This window comes from Perissodus microlepis, chromosome 10 (assembly GCF_051167445.1).
Source record: "Perissodus microlepis isolate ML-2025 ecotype Zambia chromosome 10, ASM5116744v1, whole genome shotgun sequence".
NCBI lineage: Eukaryota > Metazoa > Chordata > Actinopteri > Cichliformes > Cichlidae > Perissodus > Perissodus microlepis.
The window spans coordinates 15978548-16000328 of NC_140470.1; the positions used below are offsets into that span (position 1 = coordinate 15978548).

General features: G+C 41.3%; 3 protein-coding genes across 3 annotated transcripts; all 3 read right to left on the reverse strand.

Moving 5' to 3' along the window:
- Positions 1-466: 466 nt before the first annotated feature.
- smpd1 (sphingomyelin phosphodiesterase 1) lies at positions 467-8140 on the reverse strand. Its single transcript, XM_084942440.1, has 9 exons — positions 7936-8140; positions 7456-7717; positions 5968-6288; positions 5386-5666; positions 4959-5132; positions 2772-2943; positions 2573-2649; positions 2060-2205; positions 467-1980 (listed from the first exon to the last, which is right to left on the reverse strand). Exons 2-9 carry the CDS (start codon positions 7672-7674, stop codon positions 1562-1564), a joined length of 1809 nt encoding a protein of 602 aa, XP_084798566.1. The 5' UTR covers positions 7675-7717; positions 7936-8140; the 3' UTR covers positions 467-1561.
- Positions 8141-9434: 1294 nt separating this feature from the next.
- On the reverse strand, positions 9435-16562 carry ilk (integrin-linked kinase). Its single transcript, XM_084942444.1, has 13 exons — positions 16419-16562; positions 15892-16026; positions 13849-14014; positions 13473-13568; positions 13218-13314; positions 13035-13118; positions 12861-12946; positions 12664-12773; positions 11042-11169; positions 10616-10737; positions 10429-10528; positions 10064-10194; positions 9435-9957 (listed from the first exon to the last, which is right to left on the reverse strand). Exons 2-13 carry the CDS (start codon positions 15978-15980, stop codon positions 9808-9810), a joined length of 1359 nt encoding a protein of 452 aa, XP_084798570.1. The 5' UTR covers positions 15981-16026; positions 16419-16562; the 3' UTR covers positions 9435-9807.
- A 2062-nt stretch (positions 16563-18624) lies between these two features.
- On the reverse strand, positions 18625-20594 carry timm10b (translocase of inner mitochondrial membrane 10 homolog B (yeast)). The gene is made up of 3 exons (XM_084942445.1): positions 20309-20594; positions 20135-20230; positions 18625-19412 (listed from the first exon to the last, which is right to left on the reverse strand). Exons 1-3 carry the CDS (start codon positions 20336-20338, stop codon positions 18927-18929), a joined length of 612 nt encoding a protein of 203 aa, XP_084798571.1. The 5' UTR covers positions 20339-20594; the 3' UTR covers positions 18625-18926.
- Positions 20595-21781: the final 1187 nt, after the last annotated feature.

Consider the following 21781-nt stretch of genomic DNA (forward strand, 5'->3'; position numbering starts at 1 on the left):
TGTATGTAGTAAAATGATCAACATTTAGCATTCATGAAATTATAAAGCTATATGTGGCTTTTCTTTTCATAGCTCAGTGCTTTATTTGTGAACTATTTCCCAATGCTGTTACCTATTCAGCCCCACTTGAGGATTTCTTGAAACCTAAAGTAGCCAGGTATTGGTTAGGGTTGTCTTTGGTGGAAATGTGGAAAAGGGAGAGAGGAAGCCAAGACATTGCTAACAAGAGCTCAGAAAAGATGTTAGTCTCACAATGATTTAGAATTTGAGCTTTCAAAGCAGCAGCTATTGTAGAAACTGATTTTGATTAATCAAGGGTCACTTCAATGCAAATAATGATTTGATGGCAGTGTTTGTATCAAATTTCTGAAGAAGAAAAAGACTGTAATAAAGTGTTGGAGCTGTGCATGTGTTTAATTAAAAATAAAATCATTTTAATTTGAACTCAATATTTGCCCCTCACAAATAGGTAACGAGCAAGCAATTTTATTCACACTGTACAATCGCTTAAATTACTGCTTATATTACAAGCACTCTCCTGTTACACCATTAATTCCCCAGATTTGAGGAGCCAAACAAGCATGTCAGATTTATTCACTGCTAAAGAAAGTGGCTAAAAACAAAGTGCAGGCAGAAGTAAACATTAGGAATGAAAAATACTGCTCTTTGGTTGGCTAAAAGATGTTTTTGCTGAGGCAGAAAATGTTGCAAATAAGGTGGATTACATAAAGCACAGACCTAAAATCCAAACAATGGTGCTGACGAAGGACTAAGAAAAAATAGACATTAAAGTGCCAAAACATTTCTGAGTCACACTGTGGGACTGAGATTAGCATCATCGCCGCACAAGAATAAGGTCTGCCAGCAGGTGTCTTTCTGTGTGGAGTTTGCAGGGTTACTGTATGTGTGTCGGTTCTTGTGTCAATGTGGGTGTGAATGGCTGCCTGTCTGTGTTAGCCACAGGCTTGCAACCTATAAAGGGTGTACTCCACCTCTTGCCCCACGACCGCTGGACAGGCTCCAGCCACTTTGCAACCCCAAATTATATAAAAAGAAGAAAATTAATGGATGACTAACATTTCAGAGGGACAGAGGTTTAAAAGATATAAGATTGCAAGAATCGATAAGTTCATATTTGACAAAAAAAAGAAAAGAAAAGGCACGCTTCAAAAGAACTGCTTAAATCATGAGAACTGAAGAATCCTTGTAATGCCTAATACTAATATTTTAACCACCCTTTTCACAACTGACATCAAAGAAAAAAGGTCAACCGTCCCACATTCATGTAAGTGAATTTAAACACATCATTAGTGATGAGGCACAACAAATACTCAAGTTGGGTTTCTAAGTTCCACATACGTGTGAACATAATGAATAATAGGTCAAGTGACTTTATGAAACCAAACCTATAAAAAACAAAAAACAAACAAAAAAAAACAAAACAACAACAATCATTGTCCATCTGCAACAGAGGATGATTTGTTTTTGGCTCAGTATCATATTTAGTCATATTGCTTTTCCCCCCCCTCACCCTGCCTTTTCCAGGCTAAACTCCATCGGGTCAACAGAGAGTTTTTGTGGCAGCTCTGGCTAAGCTTCCTTTAAAACCATTGAGGTAGTCGCACTGCTTCAGGTCATCATAACGCCCACTTCGCAGGTAGCACAGTATACCGGTCTTGCAGACCTCTTTGCAAGGCTTTGAGACGTGCCCTTTATACCTCAAATACCAGAACTTCTGGAAGACAGGATCATCATTGATAAAGGTCCCAATCAGCCGATTAAAATCGGAGGGGAACAGAGTAGACAGACCATAAGCTTCAGTGGCACGGTACAGTAGTGTCCATTTAGGATCCTTTTGTGGACTATGTGGTGCCCATGGACTGTGGTTTGCCTCTGTAAGGTTCAGGATGTAGGTTTCATGGTCGAGCACCAGCCGAGAGCTTCCTTGGTAGTTCCCATCAACATAGTAGACACGGTATCCTGAAAAGACATTTTTGCTGCGTGTGAGTGCGCTGCTTATGAAATGCTGGAAGATGACTTAACTCAATTATTAACTCACCTGGATTAAGGCTAACATAGGTAGTGACACTGGGAGCAATAAACACTACCCCCAACGGGCGGGTCATGGTTTCCTCATCATAAAACATCTGGAACTCATCCAGGTGCGTATGGCCAAAAAACTGTCCAGTGATTGTACTTTCATACCTGAAGAAAGGATGCGAGAGTAGTTTACCAAAGAGAAACCAACCAATTCATTTCTGTTCACATGCTTTCAGATGCTGAAAAGTGTTTCTGGTAATAAGCCAGCTCTGTATCTAGCTGCTGTAATTCCAAAAATACTGCTTATTGGGCTTTAGTTGCATTGATCAGCATTACACGCGCACCTTTTCTAAATTCACATTGGGAAACATTTAATGCTCTGCAATTAAACAATAAACTATTGCTTAATGAATACGAGCCCAAATCATTCTCCAAGTGACAAAGAAGTAGCTAGACTGACTTTAGTACTCCAGTTATCTTCTAACAGTTTCTAACAGCTTTCTATTAAATCTTCAGTGACTACTGCAGCTACCTGTTGACAATGTGATAATAGTTCCAGCTCCAGCTGCTAAGACAAAGGCCAGGTGGGATGTGACCAATGATATGTACCTACAATAAAGGAGGAGATATTTTTAAAGAAAAATAAATGTTTTCTTTTGCTTAATAAATGAGATCAGACGTAATTAAAATAAGAGAACCCCAATGTCACAGTGTTAAATGATCAAACTCACTTTTTCTCCCTTGTCCTCGCTGGCCTGGAGAATGTGTACGAGCCACTGCAGCTGATCCCCGGGATCGGTGGAGTTCACCATCAGCCAAAAGTTTTCTCGTGCACAAAAGTTCATATTGAGAGAGACCAGCCTCAGACCAGGCTGAATCTGCACTGTGTAGAATCCTCCATATCTGTAATTACAACAACAGGACATCTGAATGACTCAAAGTCAAATGAAACTAGACATTTTCAGGCTCTGGTTCACTTATTGAAGCTCAAAGTGTTGTATACACTCACTGGCCAGTGGAGGCCAGTGAGTACACTGAAGTCCTTGCAAAGTTGAAGAAACCACTCTGAGATTATCTTTGTGACATCATGTCACAAATAGATCGATACATGCTTTGTGTTATTTATACCAGATTCTGACGGTACCATACGAATATCACACCAGAAATCAAAACTCCTCAGACCAGGAAAACTTTTTTTCAATGTCCAATTTTGGTGAGTCTGTGTAAAATGTAGCCTTAATTTTCTGTTCTTAGCCAACAGGACTGGGACCAATGTGGTCTTCTGCAACTGTGGCCCATTTGTATACCATGGTTGTAACAAATGGTTCTTTAGGTTCTTCTCCGACCTCTGGCATCAACAAGGAATTTTCACCCAAAGAACTGCTGTTCACTGGGTATTTTCTCTTTTTCAGCCCATTCTCTGTAAATCCTAGAAATGGTTGAGTGGGAAAATCCCAACAGATCAGCAGTTTCGGACATAATCACACCAGTCCATCTGACACCACCAACCATACCACATTCAAATTAAATTAAATAACCATGTTCCACATTCTGATGTTCGGTTTGAACTTCAGCAGACTGTCTTCATCATGTCTGCGTGATTAAACAGACTGAGTGGCTGTCATGTGTAGGGATGGGTACCGGTATCCGGTGCCATGATGGCACCGGTTCTGACATAAACGGTAGTAACCAGACCGAAAAACAGCGCACATTTCGGTGCTTTATTTCGGTGCTTTTTTTCCCCCTGAGCTGTGATACACTTTGAATTCTGGCCAATCATTTTACGTTTCCGAGGATAGTAGGCGGGTCCAGGTACGTACGTTCTTTTAGAGCAGAGCTACAGATTAAAAATGCCCAAAGCGAAGTGGTCAAAAGTCTGGCTGTACTTCACAGCAAAATATGTAAACTCAGCAGCCTGCAACAAGTGCTTTAAGCTGATACTGTGATACTGTCAAAGGAGGTAACACCTCGAATCCGATGAAACACCTGGCGACGCATAGCGTTTTTTTTTAAAAGCCGAAAAATGCGCCGTATTTGATAGCTTGCTGCGAGACCTCACACCGAGCACATCTACTGCGGGTGTGGTGCCTGTTATCGGACCCGGAGTTAGCAACATCCCCCAAAAACCCGAAGAGGAGAGTCCTGGCCCCTAGCCCTGCCAGTGTAGCAGAAATGATGAGGATGATGATGGCAGCAGCAGTCGTTCTTCTCTGCGTGAGTAGCTTAATGTTGTTCGTGTGTAATTTACGTTGAGTAGGCTCACCACGTTATTACATTAATGCACGTAAGGTGAACTAGCAAACACAGTCGTAGTTACATGCGGCTGTCTTCTTGTTTGATGGCAGATACTCCCTTCACCCTGACCAAAAAGGCTAAAATGACCAAAGAAAAAGTGGAAAACAGTTAAACATGAGAGGTTTTTGGACAAAGTTTGTGTTTTTTTCCATTGTTTAAGCACTGCTTCCAGCCAAGAGTGATACCATATATGCCCCATAGCTGCAGAAAAGGCTAACATTGTTATCTTTTTTACAAAAAAAAAAAAAAAAAAAAAAAACCACAGCTGAACATGAGAGGTTTTAGGATCAATTTTGTGTTCTCCATTCTTTAGGCACCAGTTTGAGCACCGTTTAAGCACCGGCACGTTTCAAAAGTACCGGTTTGGCACCGGTATCGGATAAAACCTAAACGATACCCATCCCTAGTCATGTGATTGTCTAATGAGATAGTTGCATTAATGAGCAGTTAATCAGGTTAGTTGCTGCTATGTGATTGGCTGTTTAACCAGTCAAAGTGAAACTGCATCATAAACACAGTTTCCTCGTGTTCCAGTGTAAATGCTTTGTTACCTACGGGTAGCTTTAACTGCAGTACTGTGGCAAAGGACATTCATATATAATAAAATCATAAAATTCAGTAACCTTAAAGTCTTCAATGCCTGATCTGGCAACCACGGGGCCCATTCCTCTGCCATTTGGTCATATAGCCAGGAGGAGGATCTGTTGCCATGAATATATGGTGGAGGGAAGCTGTTTACTGGTGTGCTCTCGTGGTTTCCTATAGCAGGGTAAACCATCACATTAGGTCCCAGGTGTCTGAGGACAAAAGTTAAGAGTCAACATGAGATTGGACCAGTTCAAGATACCACATGACAAACTTATGACTGGACAACCCTATGAATGTTAACATGGTCTGAGTCAGACTACAGTGTGTTTGTAATGAATGTAGCCATAAACCGGAACAACATATATTGTTAGTTTTATAATATTAAAACTACTCTGATCTGCTGTTTTATGAGTTAAAGTAGCACGTATCAAAAAAAGTCAGTTAAACTTAAAGCAAACTTACTTGTGGATGAGTCTGGAGATGACAGTAAGCTCTGACAACTGCTGCTCCCTGGTCTGTGACCACACATTGTGTGCTGGTATGTCTCCAGTCCAGTAAACCCAGTCCCATGGCCCAGCTTTGGCAGCATTTTCCAGAAGGTTCTCCACTGTCCAAAGAGGCAGGTCACACTTTCCATAAGTTCCCCAGTGCCCAGCCTTCCTCCTGCTCAAGTTTGGAGAGCCTGAATTGTTACGACAACACAGAGGTTCCTTGCAGTCTGCAGCACTGCCGACGTCATATCCCTGTCAGGAGGAACAAAGAGTAATATTTTTTTAAGGCACGAGTTAAACCAAAACAAGTCAGGTGATCAAAGCCATAACACTTTATGCTCAGTCAAGCCGAAAATATACAGACGCTGTAAATCACTAACTTTAACCTTGTTTTTAACAAGCGTATGACCTTAATATAAAAAGGTTTCATATACACACACCTACTGACAGACACACTTTGAGGGACTACATACATACACAAAATTAGGACAAGAATAGCCAAGTTTACCAGGATTTCACTTCAATTTTGGCTCTTTTCATTTCACACACTCACCCTGTCCCAGTGGACGTCTGTGAGAAACAGGACTCTGCTCTGTGGAGAACCCGGTTTGGGAGGAGAGGGTGGTTTAACGGGGGGCTTAGGAACATTTGGCAAAGTGATGTTCCAAGGTGCATACACATCAAATTTGCCACAGGAAGGGCCCACCAGTATAGCACACGCTTCAGTGGGCCACAGAAATGACTCCTGCAGGGCCCTTATGAAGTCATCCCTGAACAGCTCAATTATATCCCGACAGACTTGCTCATCAGCCAGATGGAGACGGATACATGCCTCACCTACTGCACGTGCCACTCGCTCTTCATTTGCATCACTCTGGGGGAAGGGGTTAACAGAGAAAAAACAAGCTCTGAGAGGAGGAAATTAAGAAAACTAACCACTACATTTGAACTTCCTGCAAAGCAGTCCAAGCTAAAATTTGTTTTGAACAATCTGAATTTAAACTTGCTCAAAGAAACATTTCACAGTACGAATATAAGTCACAGAATTTAAGTGCAGCATCTGCACTTAAAAAACAGGAGAATATGCAAACACATGTGGTTGAGGTCAGCAGCTACAGCTAATGATGAAAACATGTTATTTGTGGTCAATAGAGACCACATGACATAGTCTAAGGACTTTTATGCTAAACACAGAACACAGAAGAAGCAGAGTGTCATACGACTTGTATCATATACCACGAACATTTTTAAACTTTTTATGCTCTGCAATAGCAGTAATATTCTCTAACATAATTGGTGATTCACATTTGGAAACATAATGCGAACTGCTCAGATTTATTGTCTTTTTAACCCAATTTAGCTGTACCAGAATTGAATAAACAAATAGATAAAAGAGTAACTGCCACAGCTTAAGAGAAGTCCCTTGTTCAGTCTAGGAAGTTGGACAATGTGCAATAAACGGAACAAACCACACATCACAAAGTTGAAAGAAAAAACAAAAAAACAAAAAAAACAAAAACAGTTAAATCAGAAGCATATGTTGATCTCAAATCTAGTCTTCAGCCATCCAGTTTAAATGTTTCTACTTCTCAACATTAGAAAATACACTGATGTAAATGGTAAAGGGAATATTGAATATACTAGAAGCACCTCTCAGTATTACATGATGCAGGTTAATATGGAAAACATAATCTTCCTGCACAGAATTTTATGAGGCAGCTGCAGTCTTCCAATATTTGTTGGACTTTGCTCAAGATTTTCTACGGACTGTAAAAACGTAAGCTCTAATTATACATGTAGTCAAAATGCAGTCCACAACAACAATTAATGTATAACTAAACTTAAATTATACATGTAGTCAAAATGCAGTCCACAACAATTAATGTATAACTAAACTTAAATGCAGTTTTAATACTCCAGTAAACGCCTCCTAAATGTTTTTCACTTTTAAAACAAATGACTTCCTGAGCTGCTCTAAGGACCGGATGGTCTGTTGCACTTGTGCAACTTGTGGTTTAATAGGACATTTTTAACACATTACCAGAAGGGCAACATCAACAATGGTGAAGACAGCTTTGCAGACGTAGCAGGTGACATTTCTCCAGTTGAATCTGACACTTGAGTGGCTCAGCTGCTCCATGAACACCAGGCTGGGGTTTCCGGAAAGCTGTGCTGGATGACAGGAGCCAAACAGCGGCAATATCAACACCAAAGAGCAGGTTATCAGCCCAAAGTTGGGCGGCTGAGAGGAGAGCCTCATGGTCCAGACAGCAGGTGTCCTCAGAGAGCGTTTGCCTCAGCCTCTGTACAGGACAGCAACACAACAGGCACAACAAGAACAAAACAAGGATGGGTGTCAAGGAAGTAACATTTACTGTCGCGGTGCTTAACTTAACACTTCAGCTTCAGAATAAGTGACTCACAAACAACCGCAAGCAATATTCCGCTGTATGTCAGCTACTAACACAGCAGCAGCGAGAACACACACTTAACAAAGCTAGCTACTCTTCTGATACCATACCTCTTAATATAACAAAGTGTCGCAGTTTTCCCTGAGTGAGAAGCGGGAAGGTCAAGAGCGGCCCAGCTCCCACGTCCACAAAGAGCAACGAAATGAGCTCGGCAGCCTTCTTTCTTTGTGGATGTTCGCTACAGCAACTGCCGAGTTTTAAGTCCGACGGTCACCTCCGCGGCAGCTGCTGCTGCCTCTGACTTCTGAAAAAGTCAGCTGACACGTCACGTGATGCCGGGTTCTCTCGTGCGCCCCCCTCCTGTTTTCTGATTGGCCCACAGTCTGCCGCTGTCAAATAAAGATTATCAAAGCTGAGGTCACGCGCTGACCGTTTATATTTTTAACCCCCTTTTGACCAAATTCTTCCTTAATTACACAGTGGCTGAAGTCCAGAAGTAGCTGCCTCTGCAGACTTTTATAAGCGTGGGACTATAAATTCAATGTGCTGATCGTCAGTATATTCTGCTTTATGTCCGCTATCTTAAAATAAAATCAATAGTCTTAATTTTGGTCAAAACAGTTGCAAGTTGCTTATTTCCTTTGTGTGTGCATGCGTTACTGATTCATAATTTATTATTTTATAAGTGTAACGCTGTCACCAGTACCAGCGGGTCTATTATGACACATGTAAATATGGATACTACTGCAAAGAATCAACAAAATATTCAGATTTCTATATAGTTATTAACTTGAAGGTGCGAGCAACCAAGATGACTGATTCCCAATCCAATCAAACATGGAATAAGGTCAAACATTTTTGAAGTACACCGTGATATCGCTGAGTTATTGCATTTCCCCCCCCCCTAATATCGTTATCATATTAGTATGATATGACTCTACTGATTTTTTTAAATTTGGTTTAGTTTCACATAATTTCCAGATTGGGTTTTGATCATTTTAGTTTCGTTTTTATTGTTTAAAAGTATTAGCGTTAGTTTGTCTTCTTAATTATTACCGTATGAAGGGCAGATATGGCAGAGGTTAGATTTAGTATTACAGTAAAAACATGGAACTTTTGAAAGCAGTTGACTCATATCCAACGTTTCACTAAACACATTCAAATAAACTGCCAAATACTAAAACTAAAAAGATTTCCTTTTTATTTTTTACTTTATTCTAGTTAGCTTTCCAAATTGGAAAAATGCTTTCGTCACATCTAGTCTTAGTTAAAATATTGTAATCTTGGTTTTTGAGAAGCTGATCTTTAATATCATAGTGTTTAGACATCAGTCAGAATCAGTGTGTGAATTCTTAAGACCAAAAACATGGCTGTAAAGTCACGTACCTTGACCTTTAACCACCAAAATCTGTTTTTTTTCTCCACGAGTTTAAGTGAAGAATTGTGTAATATTTGAAGAATCTTCCTCCAGAGACAAAAGAGTGGAAGCAATCATTGACAGAAAATCCCAGTGACATAAACAAAACCCCATCCAGGTAGTGAAAACTATTTTTAAGAAGTGAAAATGTGACAATGTTTAGTCTGTGATGAAAGTAAAATGATGTCTCAAATGAAACGAACAAGCATTTGTCATAAATATAAAACATTTATTGCATTGGCAGTCAGTGGTGTGCATAAAAGAATCGATTCTATACATATTTCACTGAATGAAATCCACACTGGATCAAAAAAAGAGCTTGCCAGCATTTCAGTGACCAAGTCTCAGTCATTACAAAAGAGCTGCTTGGCCTAAAAGAACATTTAACTCCGAATTTAACTTATACATAAAAAGCAATACAATATTAGTGTCTGAACTGTGGGTCGCTGAAGTGGTTCCTGGAATTATTTACAGTGGCTTGGCAGATACATAAAGGAAGTGATGCTATAGAGTGGTTTGGTGATTAAACATGAAAAAGGAAGTGCGTGAACTGATGCACAAGCATTCACTTGTCTTGCATTTTCTCCAAGATGGGAACAATCATATCAAACTTGGGTCTCTTGGCTGGGTCTTCATTCATGCACAGCCTCATCAGTTTACAGATGTGAGGGGAAATCCCCGGGGGAATGGTCGGCCGAAGACCCTCGAGAGACACCTGTTTATATTGGGGTGGGGGGTGGGGGGTTGTTAAGTAGAAAAGTTGCACGTGTTTGTAATGTAATGTTGAAGCCTATGGGCAGATAAATACTGTGTCAACTTACTTTCATGCCTATCTCCATGTGTGATAGATCAGCAAAGGGGACTTCTCTGGTAACAAGCTCCCACAATAACACAGCAAAGCTCCACATGTCTGCAGATCTTCTGTTAATGTCCTCGGGCTTCTTCTGCAAAGCTGAAGAAAGAAAAAAAAAACCCATAAACATAAGCACTATAACTTGGATCTTCATTATGTAACTTTACCAGGTAAAACAGCACGACTGCTTCTTAATTGGTACTAAATTATACAGCGCAGTTTCCTCCTGGCTGAAAGACTCATAAAGTCGAAGGAGGCATTTAGTGAGCAGGAAGCAGGAGGGAATTAGGAGAACAGTGAGTGAGCGAGGAGAAAAAAAAAGGGAATAAATACCTTCAGGAGCCATCCACGCTGGAGAGTACATACGACCAGGACACTGGAAGGACAACTTAGCATCTGCCATACTTATCCTGGCGGTCATGTCCTCATCAATCTGTAGACGAATTACATCTTGTGATCACATCTGATAATAAACATGCGGATATCTAATGAAATAAAAGACAGCAGAAAGGCCTCTCACCATGATGTGCTTACTGTTGAGGTAAAGCCGCGACACCATTGGTTCTAAGGTGTGGAGGAAAGCCATGCCACTGGCAATGTCCAGTGCAAACTTCACTGCCTGGCTCTGGTCGACCACGAGAGCTGAGGGAACAGAAGGCAGAAGTAGGATATGGGGTTTAATTAAGTGCCATGATACCAACATCTAAATGTCACTTAACTGACTAGCTGACATGAATGAGTGAGATGGGGGGGAGTGAGAAAAATAAGAGAAATAAGTGAGAGAAAGACGCATGCACAAATACGTTTCTTTATCCATAATGTATGAAGCCACACAGCGTCATCCACAGTGGCAAACCTGCCGCAATCTTAGCTCTTTCAGGCTGAGACAAAAGACAAATTTGAGCCTTTTCATTTTAACACATGCACACATTGTCAAATGACTTACTGGTGCCCTGGTGTAATATGTTGTAGAGGGATCCGTAGGGCATGTAGTGGGTAATGATTACAGGGTGAGGGGATGGCGGTGACTGACAGGCCCCAAGAACAGGTAGGATGTTTGGGTGAGAAAAAATCCTACGAAGCCACAACAGAAAAAAAAGAGAGATTGTGAAGTGTTTCTAAATATTATTTAATAAATAGCTATTTATTCTAAGCTCAAGATGGTCTGTCTGGGATAAGAAGAGACTAACAGAGAAGAAATGGCCTCAAAGCTTGGTCTGAATCACGAGAATGCTTTGCAAATCCACGAGAAACCACCCCACCATTTGTGTCACCTTTAAAGTTAAGCCCAGCAGCAGTGTTTTTGCATTTCACTGTCACCTATTTTTGCAGTACATGAAAGAGCTTATGTTGCCTCTAATCTTCGGCGCACGCATAACCAGTGCTTTGATGATTGCATCAAGCACAGCCAAGACGTTCCTACTGCGCACTCAGCCTTCCTGGTGAGGTTTCTTTGATTTGGCCTGCTCAAAGGATTCTCTCACCTTCTGTTCTGGTCATTTTATCCCGAGGATGACAGAATTTATTAAAAGTAGATGAGATGGGAATGCAGTTTCGCTCAGGTGATTTAAAAGTATTCAGAGGACGCTTCAGAATGCTGAAGTCATTCTGTGGGCCCGCCTGGACTCGTCTTAACACGTTCTGCGTGGTTTGACGGTTATTGCTCGATAAGTTCATAACAGAAAACAGGATTAGAAAGTAATGCTTGAGTCACATTGTGAAGGGTCTGGTTTCATCTTATAAAAGAGGTTCATGTTTGCTGTAGAACCCGACTTAGCAAAAATAAAGGGTCCTCTCCTCCATTGCATAAGAATCCTGCACAACATCCTAGCTAATCTTTGACCACAGACTTCACCGGCGGTTCATCGCGGTCGTCTCTACTCTACACGAGGACTGTGTTTACCAGTGCATGGCCACCAGGCCAAATCTATGTAACTCAAACAGACGCTAAGCCGACTCAAGATAAGAAACTGCAGCATCAAATGTATTTGCCTCAGTTTATATAAACACGCAGGCTGACAGCATGTGACCCTGTGATGCTTGCCCATGATCCACGACACGAAAAGCAATCTGCAGAGGTGAAACAAGCATAATTCAAGAATTAAATTATAAAGATAAATTCCCAGGATATGTTTTTTTATTTTATTTAAACTAGCTCATTTAAAGCTTAAAGTTTAAAATTATGCATTATTAGGGCCAAGATACAGTGTGAATTTAACACCACCAAACTAAATCACTGAACTGTATGATACATGCAGTGTTAGTGCCTCCTGGAATATTTAGCTTTATGATAAATATGATGACTCCTTGTGCAGTTTACCCACCCCAATTCATAATACAATTGTCCAAATATGGTCAGTTCTGGCTCAAGAATTATGGCAAAGGTCATAAGCGTCAAAATGTAACTCCACAAACCAGTGCGTGCTGTAACAATGGCTAGATCCATCTTTCATATACAGTCAATGCAATGGAATACCGATTCATTGTGCGGATACCACAAGAAACACTGCTGCCCCAGACCCACCACTATAACCTTTCTCATTCCTACAGTACGGTTATTTGAATCACCTCAGTTTAGGATGTTCCTCGTTGAAGTCTCTGCTCTTCCTGGTGGTCCAGTCTCTCACTTGTAGCACTTTTACTACAATTTCGTCCCCTTGCCACCGACCCTGCCATAACTGCAAACAGAGCGCAAGGCATGGTGTTAAACAGCCGGGGAGCTGAAAAAGACTGGCACGCAGCAATAAAAACAGAGTGCAGCTAACCTCTCCAGACTGGTTTTCATTGATCTTTGCCAGCAGCGAGAGTTGCTTATAATCGATACCAGCCTGCTTGTTGAGGGTGCCATTACCTATAAGGTCAAAAACATCGCTATTATTGCAAACATTCTGCTTTGATATGATGATTGGCCCCTAGAGTGTGGAATAAATGTTACTCACGGGGTCGTGTCCGCATGGTGCCCTTCCAGAAAGTTTCCTTGTATGGAACTTTGATCAGACTCTGGCCCATTTTCTCTGCCTTTTCTAAAAAGAAAACAACAAAAATTAAGAATGCATAATTATTTCCTTTTCAAAAAACCCTGTTTGTCTGTTAAAATATCCAAAAATAGTCCCTTGTAGCACCTTGTAGCAGCTGTCTTAGGTGAGGCTTGGCTTTGTCCAAAGGTGTTTGTCCATACCTATTGCATATACACACCTGGGCACCACTGGCTACCAGGTCCTAAAAGAAAAAGTGGTCAAACAATGTACAGATTAGATACTGAAGAGCTTTACAGAAAAAGACTGCAGTGACCATCTCTGACCAGAAGAGGGAGCAAAGAGATAATGCTAAAGTAAAGACAGAGCATCTGTGTATGGGTATATAGTAAAGTACTGCACCTCAGCCACTTCATCCTGGCCCCAGAAGCAGGCGTAGTGGAGCGGGGTGTTCCCGTGCTCATTGACTGTGTTGGGGTCGGCTTTGCACTGGATCAGCTGCCATTAAAAAACAAAAGGGCATAATGATAAATAAGATGACCCACCTAAAAAAAAATAAAACACATACACAGACCCAATGTGTAACAACACTGTATCTGTATCTGGGTGGCTTTGGTACAGGAGAGCAGGTCATCTGCTAACTGGAAGGCTGGCGGTTCAGTCGTTCTGAGTTGATCGGTATGTAAATGTGTGTGAATGTCAGATAGCAAGCACTCAGCTCTAGAAAAAAGTGCCTACGTGAATGTATAAAGTGCATTGTATAAAGCGCTGTGTTTACCTTGGCCACGATGTCTCTGTGTCCATGACTTGCGGCGAGATGCAGCGGCGTATCGTCGCCACGGTTCATCACATTTATACGGGCACCTCGCATGATGAGCATGTCGACAACGCCGTTCTTCCCTTCCCTACACGCCCAGTGGAGAGGGCTGAAGCCGTGGTCATCACTAAGCCACAGGGCAAGCACAGTACGGGAAGCAAAGAAGACATACTTTTACTGTAAACTTACTATATAAAGTCTGACAAGTATATATTCATTTGATGAAGTGTGTGTCACTGTGAGGTGATGACATTCTTGTTTCGCTGAACTGCATGTAGGAGGATGCTGGCGGCCTCTGACAAAATTGTACATGTGTGGCTTCCTCTATGACACGGAGACACCCAGGTTCTCACACGCAGACACACACACACACACCGACTGCTAATCTTTATTTAGACTTAAGCACATGCTACTGCACTTTTCCTGCAGCCTATACTCCTCTGGTGACTCCTCTGATGACTGGCATGTGATAAAAATGCCAGTGCAAGCTGGAATAGCTGCTAACATATGTACAGGCGCAAACACTCGCAGCACTGCACTCTAGCAGCCTGCGAGGAGCCCAGGATATCACCTCCATGTGACTTGGCCCTCTTTCACCCTTTTTGCTCTACCTGACCCCAAGGCAGCTGTTGGGTATTCTCGCAGCTCGTTGCAAAGCCACAAACTCTTCACTCTATTTAACAATAAACCCTAAGACAGCTTGTACAGCCTGTAGGAAGTAGCTGCAGAACTAGGTTAACACTTAAGTGAAATGCCAGTTAGGCACATTCTGTCTGTTCTGATCCAGCCCTGTGTGGACAGACAGTGCAGTCTAACCAGCCCTTTGGGCTATAAAAAGTAACAGAAGAGAGAGAGAGAGAGAGAGAGAAAAAAAAAACTCAGGAATGACAGGGTGGAAAAAACACAGTGGAATCCTGAGCTACACATTCTCTCTCTCTCTCTTTCTCCTCATGTCTCTTTATGTCACACGTTTCCAGGGGGCTGATCTGAAACAGCTTTTTTGTTTGTTTGGTAAAATGTTTGTTTCTAAGTTCCCTTTCCTTTTGTACCAGATGTAGAGGTAAAGGAATTCCACTAACATGTAGCACATTTCCCCCGCCGACACATGACGCTTTAATTGCACATTATTAGATATTCTAAAGGTAAAAACAGGCCTGACCGCATAGCTGAGCTTCCTCAGAGTAAGAGCCAAAAAGGAGGCCTCCAGCATAATGAGTGGCCTCTCAAATGTTTATGCGGGACTGCAGAGAGCTGTCTGGGTAGCTCTGTCGGCGAGGGCTTGGCCCTGTATGGAGCTGAAACAGAGGAAATGGTCTTGGCTGTTGTGTGGTTGGCTAGAAGCTCTGCAGCCCTCAGAGGCAACGTCAACAAACTGCACATATATGGCCTGACCAAAGAATGAGATAACTGAGGTCTTTAGCAGTGAGGTCTTCTTGCTCCTTTCGAGGAAAGAGATTTTTTGGAAAGGGCAGATGTTGACGGGGCTGCACCCTTTGATTAATATAAAATCATCTGGCAGTAATAGTTTGGATTTCACTTTAAATCCCAAAGTGTTAAAAAAGTGTGGCTTCTTTAAAAGTAGCTGTTTTTTTTAAACACAACACACTTCTAGAGGGGCAAATCTTAAGCTCTCTGAGTCACGTAAGTTACTGTGAAACCTCCTCTGAACTACCCATATGCAGTTTTTGGAAATGACCTCATAAGAAGAAGAGGGGGGAAAAAGTACAGACTGCAGCTAAGTGATGCTCAGCAGTACGTGGAGTTGCAGAGCGAGAACAATATGGAAACTATGTGACCAGCTCCAACGTGCCAAAGATCACCTTTTTTAATGCACACCAGCACACAAAAACACCAAAGAATCATTTGCTTTTAATACAAATTCTTTAAAAGTCCAGGTCTCGTTGCACAGGCTTCAACATCACAGCTGGATTCAGCAGACAGTCCAGCAGCAGTCCTCTTCAAAGCCTTGTCTGTTTGAATGAGTGTGCACAGTTATCTGCTTACCCCAGGTTGAGGTCATTTTCCGTGTTGTCCAGCCACAGACGAACAGCCACAGAGTTGCCCTCTCTGCACTGTGTGAAGATGTCATCCATGGGTATGCTGCAGGTTCTGCCTGGTTTAAGCTCAGGATCACAGAGCCTGTAAGAGATTTTAATAGGTTTTCACCCCCTCACACTTAAAAGCTTTGCACACCTTCCAGCACATTATCAGACATCACTCACTTTTGAATCTAGATTGCTATCAGCGCTATTCTGATGGCTGACTATTTTTAAGGTCCGTGGGGGCCTTAAAAAATTATCAAAATGTTTAATTCACTATTTGCTGCACAAACATCCAGAAGCCAGCGGAATATAAAGCCCCCACATTTCCTCTTGGCTTCATCTGCCTCCGTTGAATCGGATGGGCTGGCCTATTGGATCACTTTGAAAACTACTGTAAAAAAATGTTCAAGTTCAGTCAACAACGAAGCTTCTCGGGTTTGTTGTATGTTTAGGAAAAGTATGAACTGTATAGAAAAAAACTTTTCAAACCTTTTACCAGCTGGTGAACGATCGATTTCTTGTTGGTTTCTTTTTCCCCCGCGAAAGTCTGCCGTCTCCTCAAATTTAAGAGCAGGGAATGGTCGCTCCGAGTCCACGCCCCGCTCCTCAGAGCTGATGTGGGCTACTGCTGGGGAGAAGTTCGAGGAGGTGTCCGCTACTGGCAACCATATCCCGGGACACCGAAGAATCAGCGCTCCCTGCTGGAGGCAACGCAACGATGCAAAAGCAAGCGGGGTATTTAGATGTTCTGAGGTCTGCTGAAGCTCATCTTGTAACCAGAAGGTTGCCGGTTCGATCCCCAGCTCTGTCTGTCTTGGTCGTTCTGTCCTTGGGCAAGACACTTCACCTGCCGCCTACTGGTGATGGCCAGAGGGGCCGATGGCGTGATATGGCAGCCTCGCTTCTGTCAGTCTGCCCCAGGGCAGCTGTGGCTACAACTGTAGCTTGCCTCCACCAGTGTGAAAATATGAGAGTGAATGAATAGTGGAATTGTACAGCGCTTTGAGGGTCTCGAAAAGCGCTATAGAAATGCAATCCATTATTATTATAGCTGAATCCGCAAATAATGCCAAAGATAACACAGTTTGACAGGTGTAAAACAATATTTTTGAACCATCAAGGCGGCATTAGCTAACATTTGAGGAAACTGGACAAGTGATGAGTGGCAGGGCTAAAAAACTATCTACAGCAGATTAACAGTATCAGAAAGAAACACGGGTGAAAAGGCCACACTATCAGTCATGGATTGGCCTCCCCAGAGGTCGGACCTCAACATTGGGAAGCAGTGTGAGATCATGTTGATAGAGAATGGAATCAAAGGCACCCAACAGCCAAAGAAGAGCTTTGAATGTCCTTCAAAAAGCCTAAAGAACTCAAGACTACTTAAAGAAATTACAAGAAAACTTATCTAAGAGAGTTCAAACTGTGTTGAAGAATAAAGAATAAACCAGTAATTAATGTTGGCTAATTATGACTTTTCATAGCATTTTAATGCATCACAACAGGATTATATATGTATACAAATTAAAACTATTAAGTGTCATAGTTTCATAAACTTGGTTGTTCTTACATAGATTTCTTTCTTTTTTTTTTTTTTGCCAATTTATAACTAGAAAAATAACAAACAGCAAGATTTATGTTCTTCAGTTACTTAGTGTTTTTAGGACAAATAACTCCCTATGGCAACGTGAAATCCCCTCATCTGTTTTAACTAGCTTGTTATTGACAAGGAATGTAAATCTCATTGGCTCCCTCTCTGCAGCAGCAGGGCGGTGAAATATTGTGGCAAAAAACATTTTCTCCAAACAACATCAATAACTGGAACTAAACGTCTTCATTCACAGCCATAAGAACGCAAACGTCTTCAATTATTTACTGTCACAGTTGCTAGCTGTTTATTGCGACTCTCCTTCTGGATTTAGAGGGTGTGCAACACAGATTGTGCAAACACAGGAAATGATGGGGAGGAGGGGAAGATGATGATATGTGACAAAGGTCGTGAACTGCCTTCAGAGCTACACAAGCCAGAGCACGTGGCGTTCCCCCGACTGTGTTCAGACACCTGAACAGGATGAAGGCAGGATGACCTTTAATGTTTTCAAACCATAAAAGTAACGTTCTGTCACTGTTATATTTTAAAAGCTGTCATTTTTCAGGGAGGGTCATCCTACCATTTTATAACTTACACTATATACTACACGCTGTACTGTTAAACTGTGCAATTCCACAAAACAAAGAGCTAAGCACATCTGGGTAAAACACCAGATTGGTCTTTAGTCCAGGTGTACGATTGTGCTTCGATTTACAATCATGCATTTATTGTTGAAGTCCCCCCCCCCCCTTTTTTTTTTTTACTCAGTCCCTTTCACTCCCTGTGTGTATATACACCACAACTGCATTTAATCATGAGTAACAACCAAACTCTGACTCTTTCTCCTGTAGTGTGTCCTGTGTCCCATCTCCCTTTGTTCTCTTCTCTTTCCCCTCATCCCAAATTGGTCGTGGCAGATAGCTGCTGCTCCCTGAGCAGTTGTTGGTGGTTCTTTCTAATAGTTTCGGGTACTTACCTTACAATATAAAGAGCTTTGAGGCAACTCTTGTTATGAATTGGCACTATATAAATAAAATTGAATTGTAGGTACAGATGCACACAAACACACACATGCTGTCAAACAACTCTCATTAGCAAACAACATCACCTTTTATGGGTAGCCTTTTAATGTTAGCCTTTTACAATTTTTTCACTACTGTGTAAGAAGTCACCATAAAATTACTGCACAATTGAAATTCCTATCATGAATGACATTCCTCCTCCTCACGCCTTTTGATCAAAGTGATTCATATAACGCTCTTGATCGATAACTGTGCCAAACCTGTAACATGTAATGCCTTTCATGGTCATTAATTGACTTTAGATTCATCTATTGCTAACTAAGGAAAAGGAAAAAAAAAATGCTGACATTTGGTTTCATTTGGTCACAAGATAGCAACTATACCCTATTTATTAGACTCTTTTTGTCCTGATAGGCTCTCTGATTTAGATGCATCTTCTGATAAGTATGTAGATTTAGATGACGTAAACAGTGCTGGAGAGCTGGCAGAATCAATCTGGCCACCAGCTACTGAAGGCTGAGAAAATCCTCCTGTATATGAAGGTCCAATGCCAGCTTTATCAAGCACTGGAGCATTTAGCGTTTCATTTGTGGGAGTGAGCGGTGTGGCAGCTGATAATTTGAGTTCTGAGGACACAGACGCATCCAGCTCAGCTGGAAGTGGAGATGAGGTGTTGGGAGCATGATGTGTTGCTGAAATTTCAGTCCCAGCAGCTCCAGATGCTGCCTCTTCCTTGGCATTCTCTGCAGCTTTGCTCTCCAGCTCCTCCATCCGCCGCTGGACCATCCGAGGCATCAGCTGCACATAGGTGCCCATTAAACGATGGTTAGAGCGAATGAGCTTCCCTGCACAGTTGTCCACACAGCGCTCCTGGAAGGCAAACAGCAGTCAGAGGTAGAAAGCAGAAAACTACAGTATATTGTGATCACACAATATATATGCATTAGTATGCAGAAGTGTTATCCACATGCTGGCTGGGACTAATTTTAGCGGTTTGACTGGACTGAAAATATTCGAGCTGCAACATAAAACTGGCTTCTTTATTGCAGGATTAATTCAGTAAGGGCCTATGAATGCTACAAAGTTTCTCTTTCACAGAGTAGGGTCACAAGCAAAGTCCTCTCTGTCAAAGATGTTACACAACATCGAAAGTGTTTGTAAATACATTAAAGCAGCATGACCAGGATGGACCGATTTAGACATTAGTATATCAGAGAAGAGCTTAGATTTGGCAATTTGGAGACGAAGTTAGAGAGGTAAGGTAGAGAAGGTTTGGACGTGCATAGGAGAGAAAGGTGATATATTGGACAAAGTTTGTTGACGGTTGAGACAGTAGGCAGGAAGAAAAGAGGAAAATTCATTGACCACAGAGAAAATTCATGGATATAGTGGAGGAAGGGAAAGGTTGATGTGACAGAGGACGATGCTAGGGGTAAAGTGAGATGAAGGCAGACGATCGGCTGTGGCGACCCCTAAATGGAACAGCCGACAGAAAAAAAACTTGAAAGAAATCGTGTTGAGACGCAGAACACGGCAATCAAACAATACCACCACGTAGCCGACACAGTAACTGTGATCTTCGCTTTTCCTACCTCGTCCATTGTGAGGTTTCTGTAGTTGAAGTTGCTGCTGCATCGCTGGAAGCAGATTTCAGTCATTCGGTTGTAAACCAGAAGAAAATCCCGCAGCTGAAAAACATACACTCACACTCATCATCCAGCCGTGTTGCTGATTGGGTTATAAAGCAATGACTTAAAGTAACTTACGTTTCTCAGCTGTTGGTCAGGATCCATCATGGAAATTTGTCTACTTCTAAGCTAATATGTTAGCATGAGCGGTGATCAGCTGCGGTACTGAACAAATGATCCCACTTTTAGATTGTCTGGGTTGGGTGACGGTACAAATCGACAAGATAAGAGTCACATATAGGCTTTAACAACGTAACATATTCGCATTTGAAATAAGCGCACCTGAATAATTCGTAACAACTGCATGACATTCACATGCACGCTGCCATATTGGTTACGAAGATCGTCTCCGCCCATCAGAGGCTTCACTACGTAGTCAGTGAAAAAAAAGTTTCCATTTCCGGCTGGTTAGAAAAAAAGTGAAAGATAACATGATGTTTTTATTTTATTTTTTTAAATTTTTGTTATACATTCTTATATTTCGTGTAAATTATCTACCATCATCTCTCTGCCTGTTTGCTACTGTATTTTACTAGCATAGTAGCATTGGGTTGCCGTCTGAAAGGTGGAAGACCTAAGTTTATGGTTTATTCAGGTTTGTGCAGGTAACCAAGGTCGTAACCAAACTACGCTATTTAAACATAATAACAGAAATGAGTTGTTGTACCGTAGCGAGCTTCCTGTCATAGTTTGAGAAAAACAGCCGAGAAGCTAGCCAGTCTCTACAGGTAGGCCGCAAGTCGATAATATGACCCTTCACTGCCACAAACCACTTTGCTACAATTTAGTTTTTCTCTCTAAAGAACTAGTGGTTGGCACTCATTACTTAAATTAGTACTTGCGAGTAATCACTACTTAAAAAATACTTAAAAATATAGTATAACTTAACATCCTTTAAAAAGAACAAATCCAAAAAAAAAAAAAAAAAAAATCTCCAGCGGCACTTATTACATAAAAATACTGACCCTTCAATTTGTTTCTTTCTTTTAAGGTCTCTGGTTGCTACTCCTTTGTGCAACTGTATCTGCTGGTAAGTACTTTATGTACTGAAAATAATATCCTAGATTGTTATCAATTACATATGGCAGTAGTTACAAATGTTAGAATTTTAGCATAATTTGTGTATTATGAGGTTGAAATACTACAATCTGAGTATATCTTCTGTTGTTTATAATACAAAATAAGGTTATGTTCTTTGAAAACAGTATACTTGGCCTCCCCCTGTAACTGTCTGAGTAGCAAAATTATTATTAAAGATAAAAAAAAAATAACACGTTCATAATAATATTGATTATCCATGATCGCAACCTTTGTCTGTTGTAACCATTGCCAAATAAATTTAGGTGACTAATAGCAGTTTTACATGGAGGTGGAACAGATTAGAAAACCCACTTACAGTTAAGTCCATAGGTTTTTGAACAAAGTACTTTTTTTGGTAATGTTGCCTCTGTCCATCACCACAGTGGGTTTTAAATCAAACAATCAAGATGTGATTACATTGAGGTGCTAACTTTTAGCTTTAATGTAAGTGCTTTAACAAAAGTATTGTGT

Bases quoted from the DNA above. Each gene is read 5' to 3' on its own strand.
- smpd1 (XM_084942440.1), bottom strand. From the start codon at position 7,674: ATGAGGCTCTCCTCTCAGCCGCCCAACTTTGGGCTGATAACCTGCTCT. The intron at 2,206-2,572 runs GTAGCTGCAGTA...TCCTTTCTTCAG, and splicing joins TATTATCACATTGTCAACAG to GTATGAAAGTACAATCACTG. The intron at 1,981-2,059 runs GTGAGTTAATAA...ATGTCTTTTCAG, and splicing joins CTATGTTAGCCTTAATCCAG to GATACCGTGTCTACTATGTT.
- ilk (XM_084942444.1), bottom strand. From the start codon at position 15,980: ATGGATGACATCTTCACACAGTGCAGAGAGGGCAACTCTGTGGCTGTT. The intron at 10,738-11,041 runs GTAAGTCATTTG...CTGTTCCCTCAG, and splicing joins CATATTACACCAGGGCACCA to CTCTCGTGGTCGACCAGAGC. The intron at 9,958-10,063 runs GTAAGTTGACAC...CAATATAAACAG, and splicing joins ACATGGAGATAGGCATGAAA to GTGTCTCTCGAGGGTCTTCG.
- timm10b (XM_084942445.1), bottom strand. From the start codon at position 20,338: ATGATGGATCCTGACCAACAGCTGAGAAAC. The intron at 20,231-20,308 runs GTAAGTTACTTT...TATGTTTTTCAG, and splicing joins CTGACCAACAGCTGAGAAAC to CTGCGGGATTTTCTTCTGGT. The intron at 19,413-20,134 runs GTAGGAAAAGCG...TTTGCCTTCCAG, and splicing joins GAAACCTCACAATGGACGAG to GAGCGCTGTGTGGACAACTG.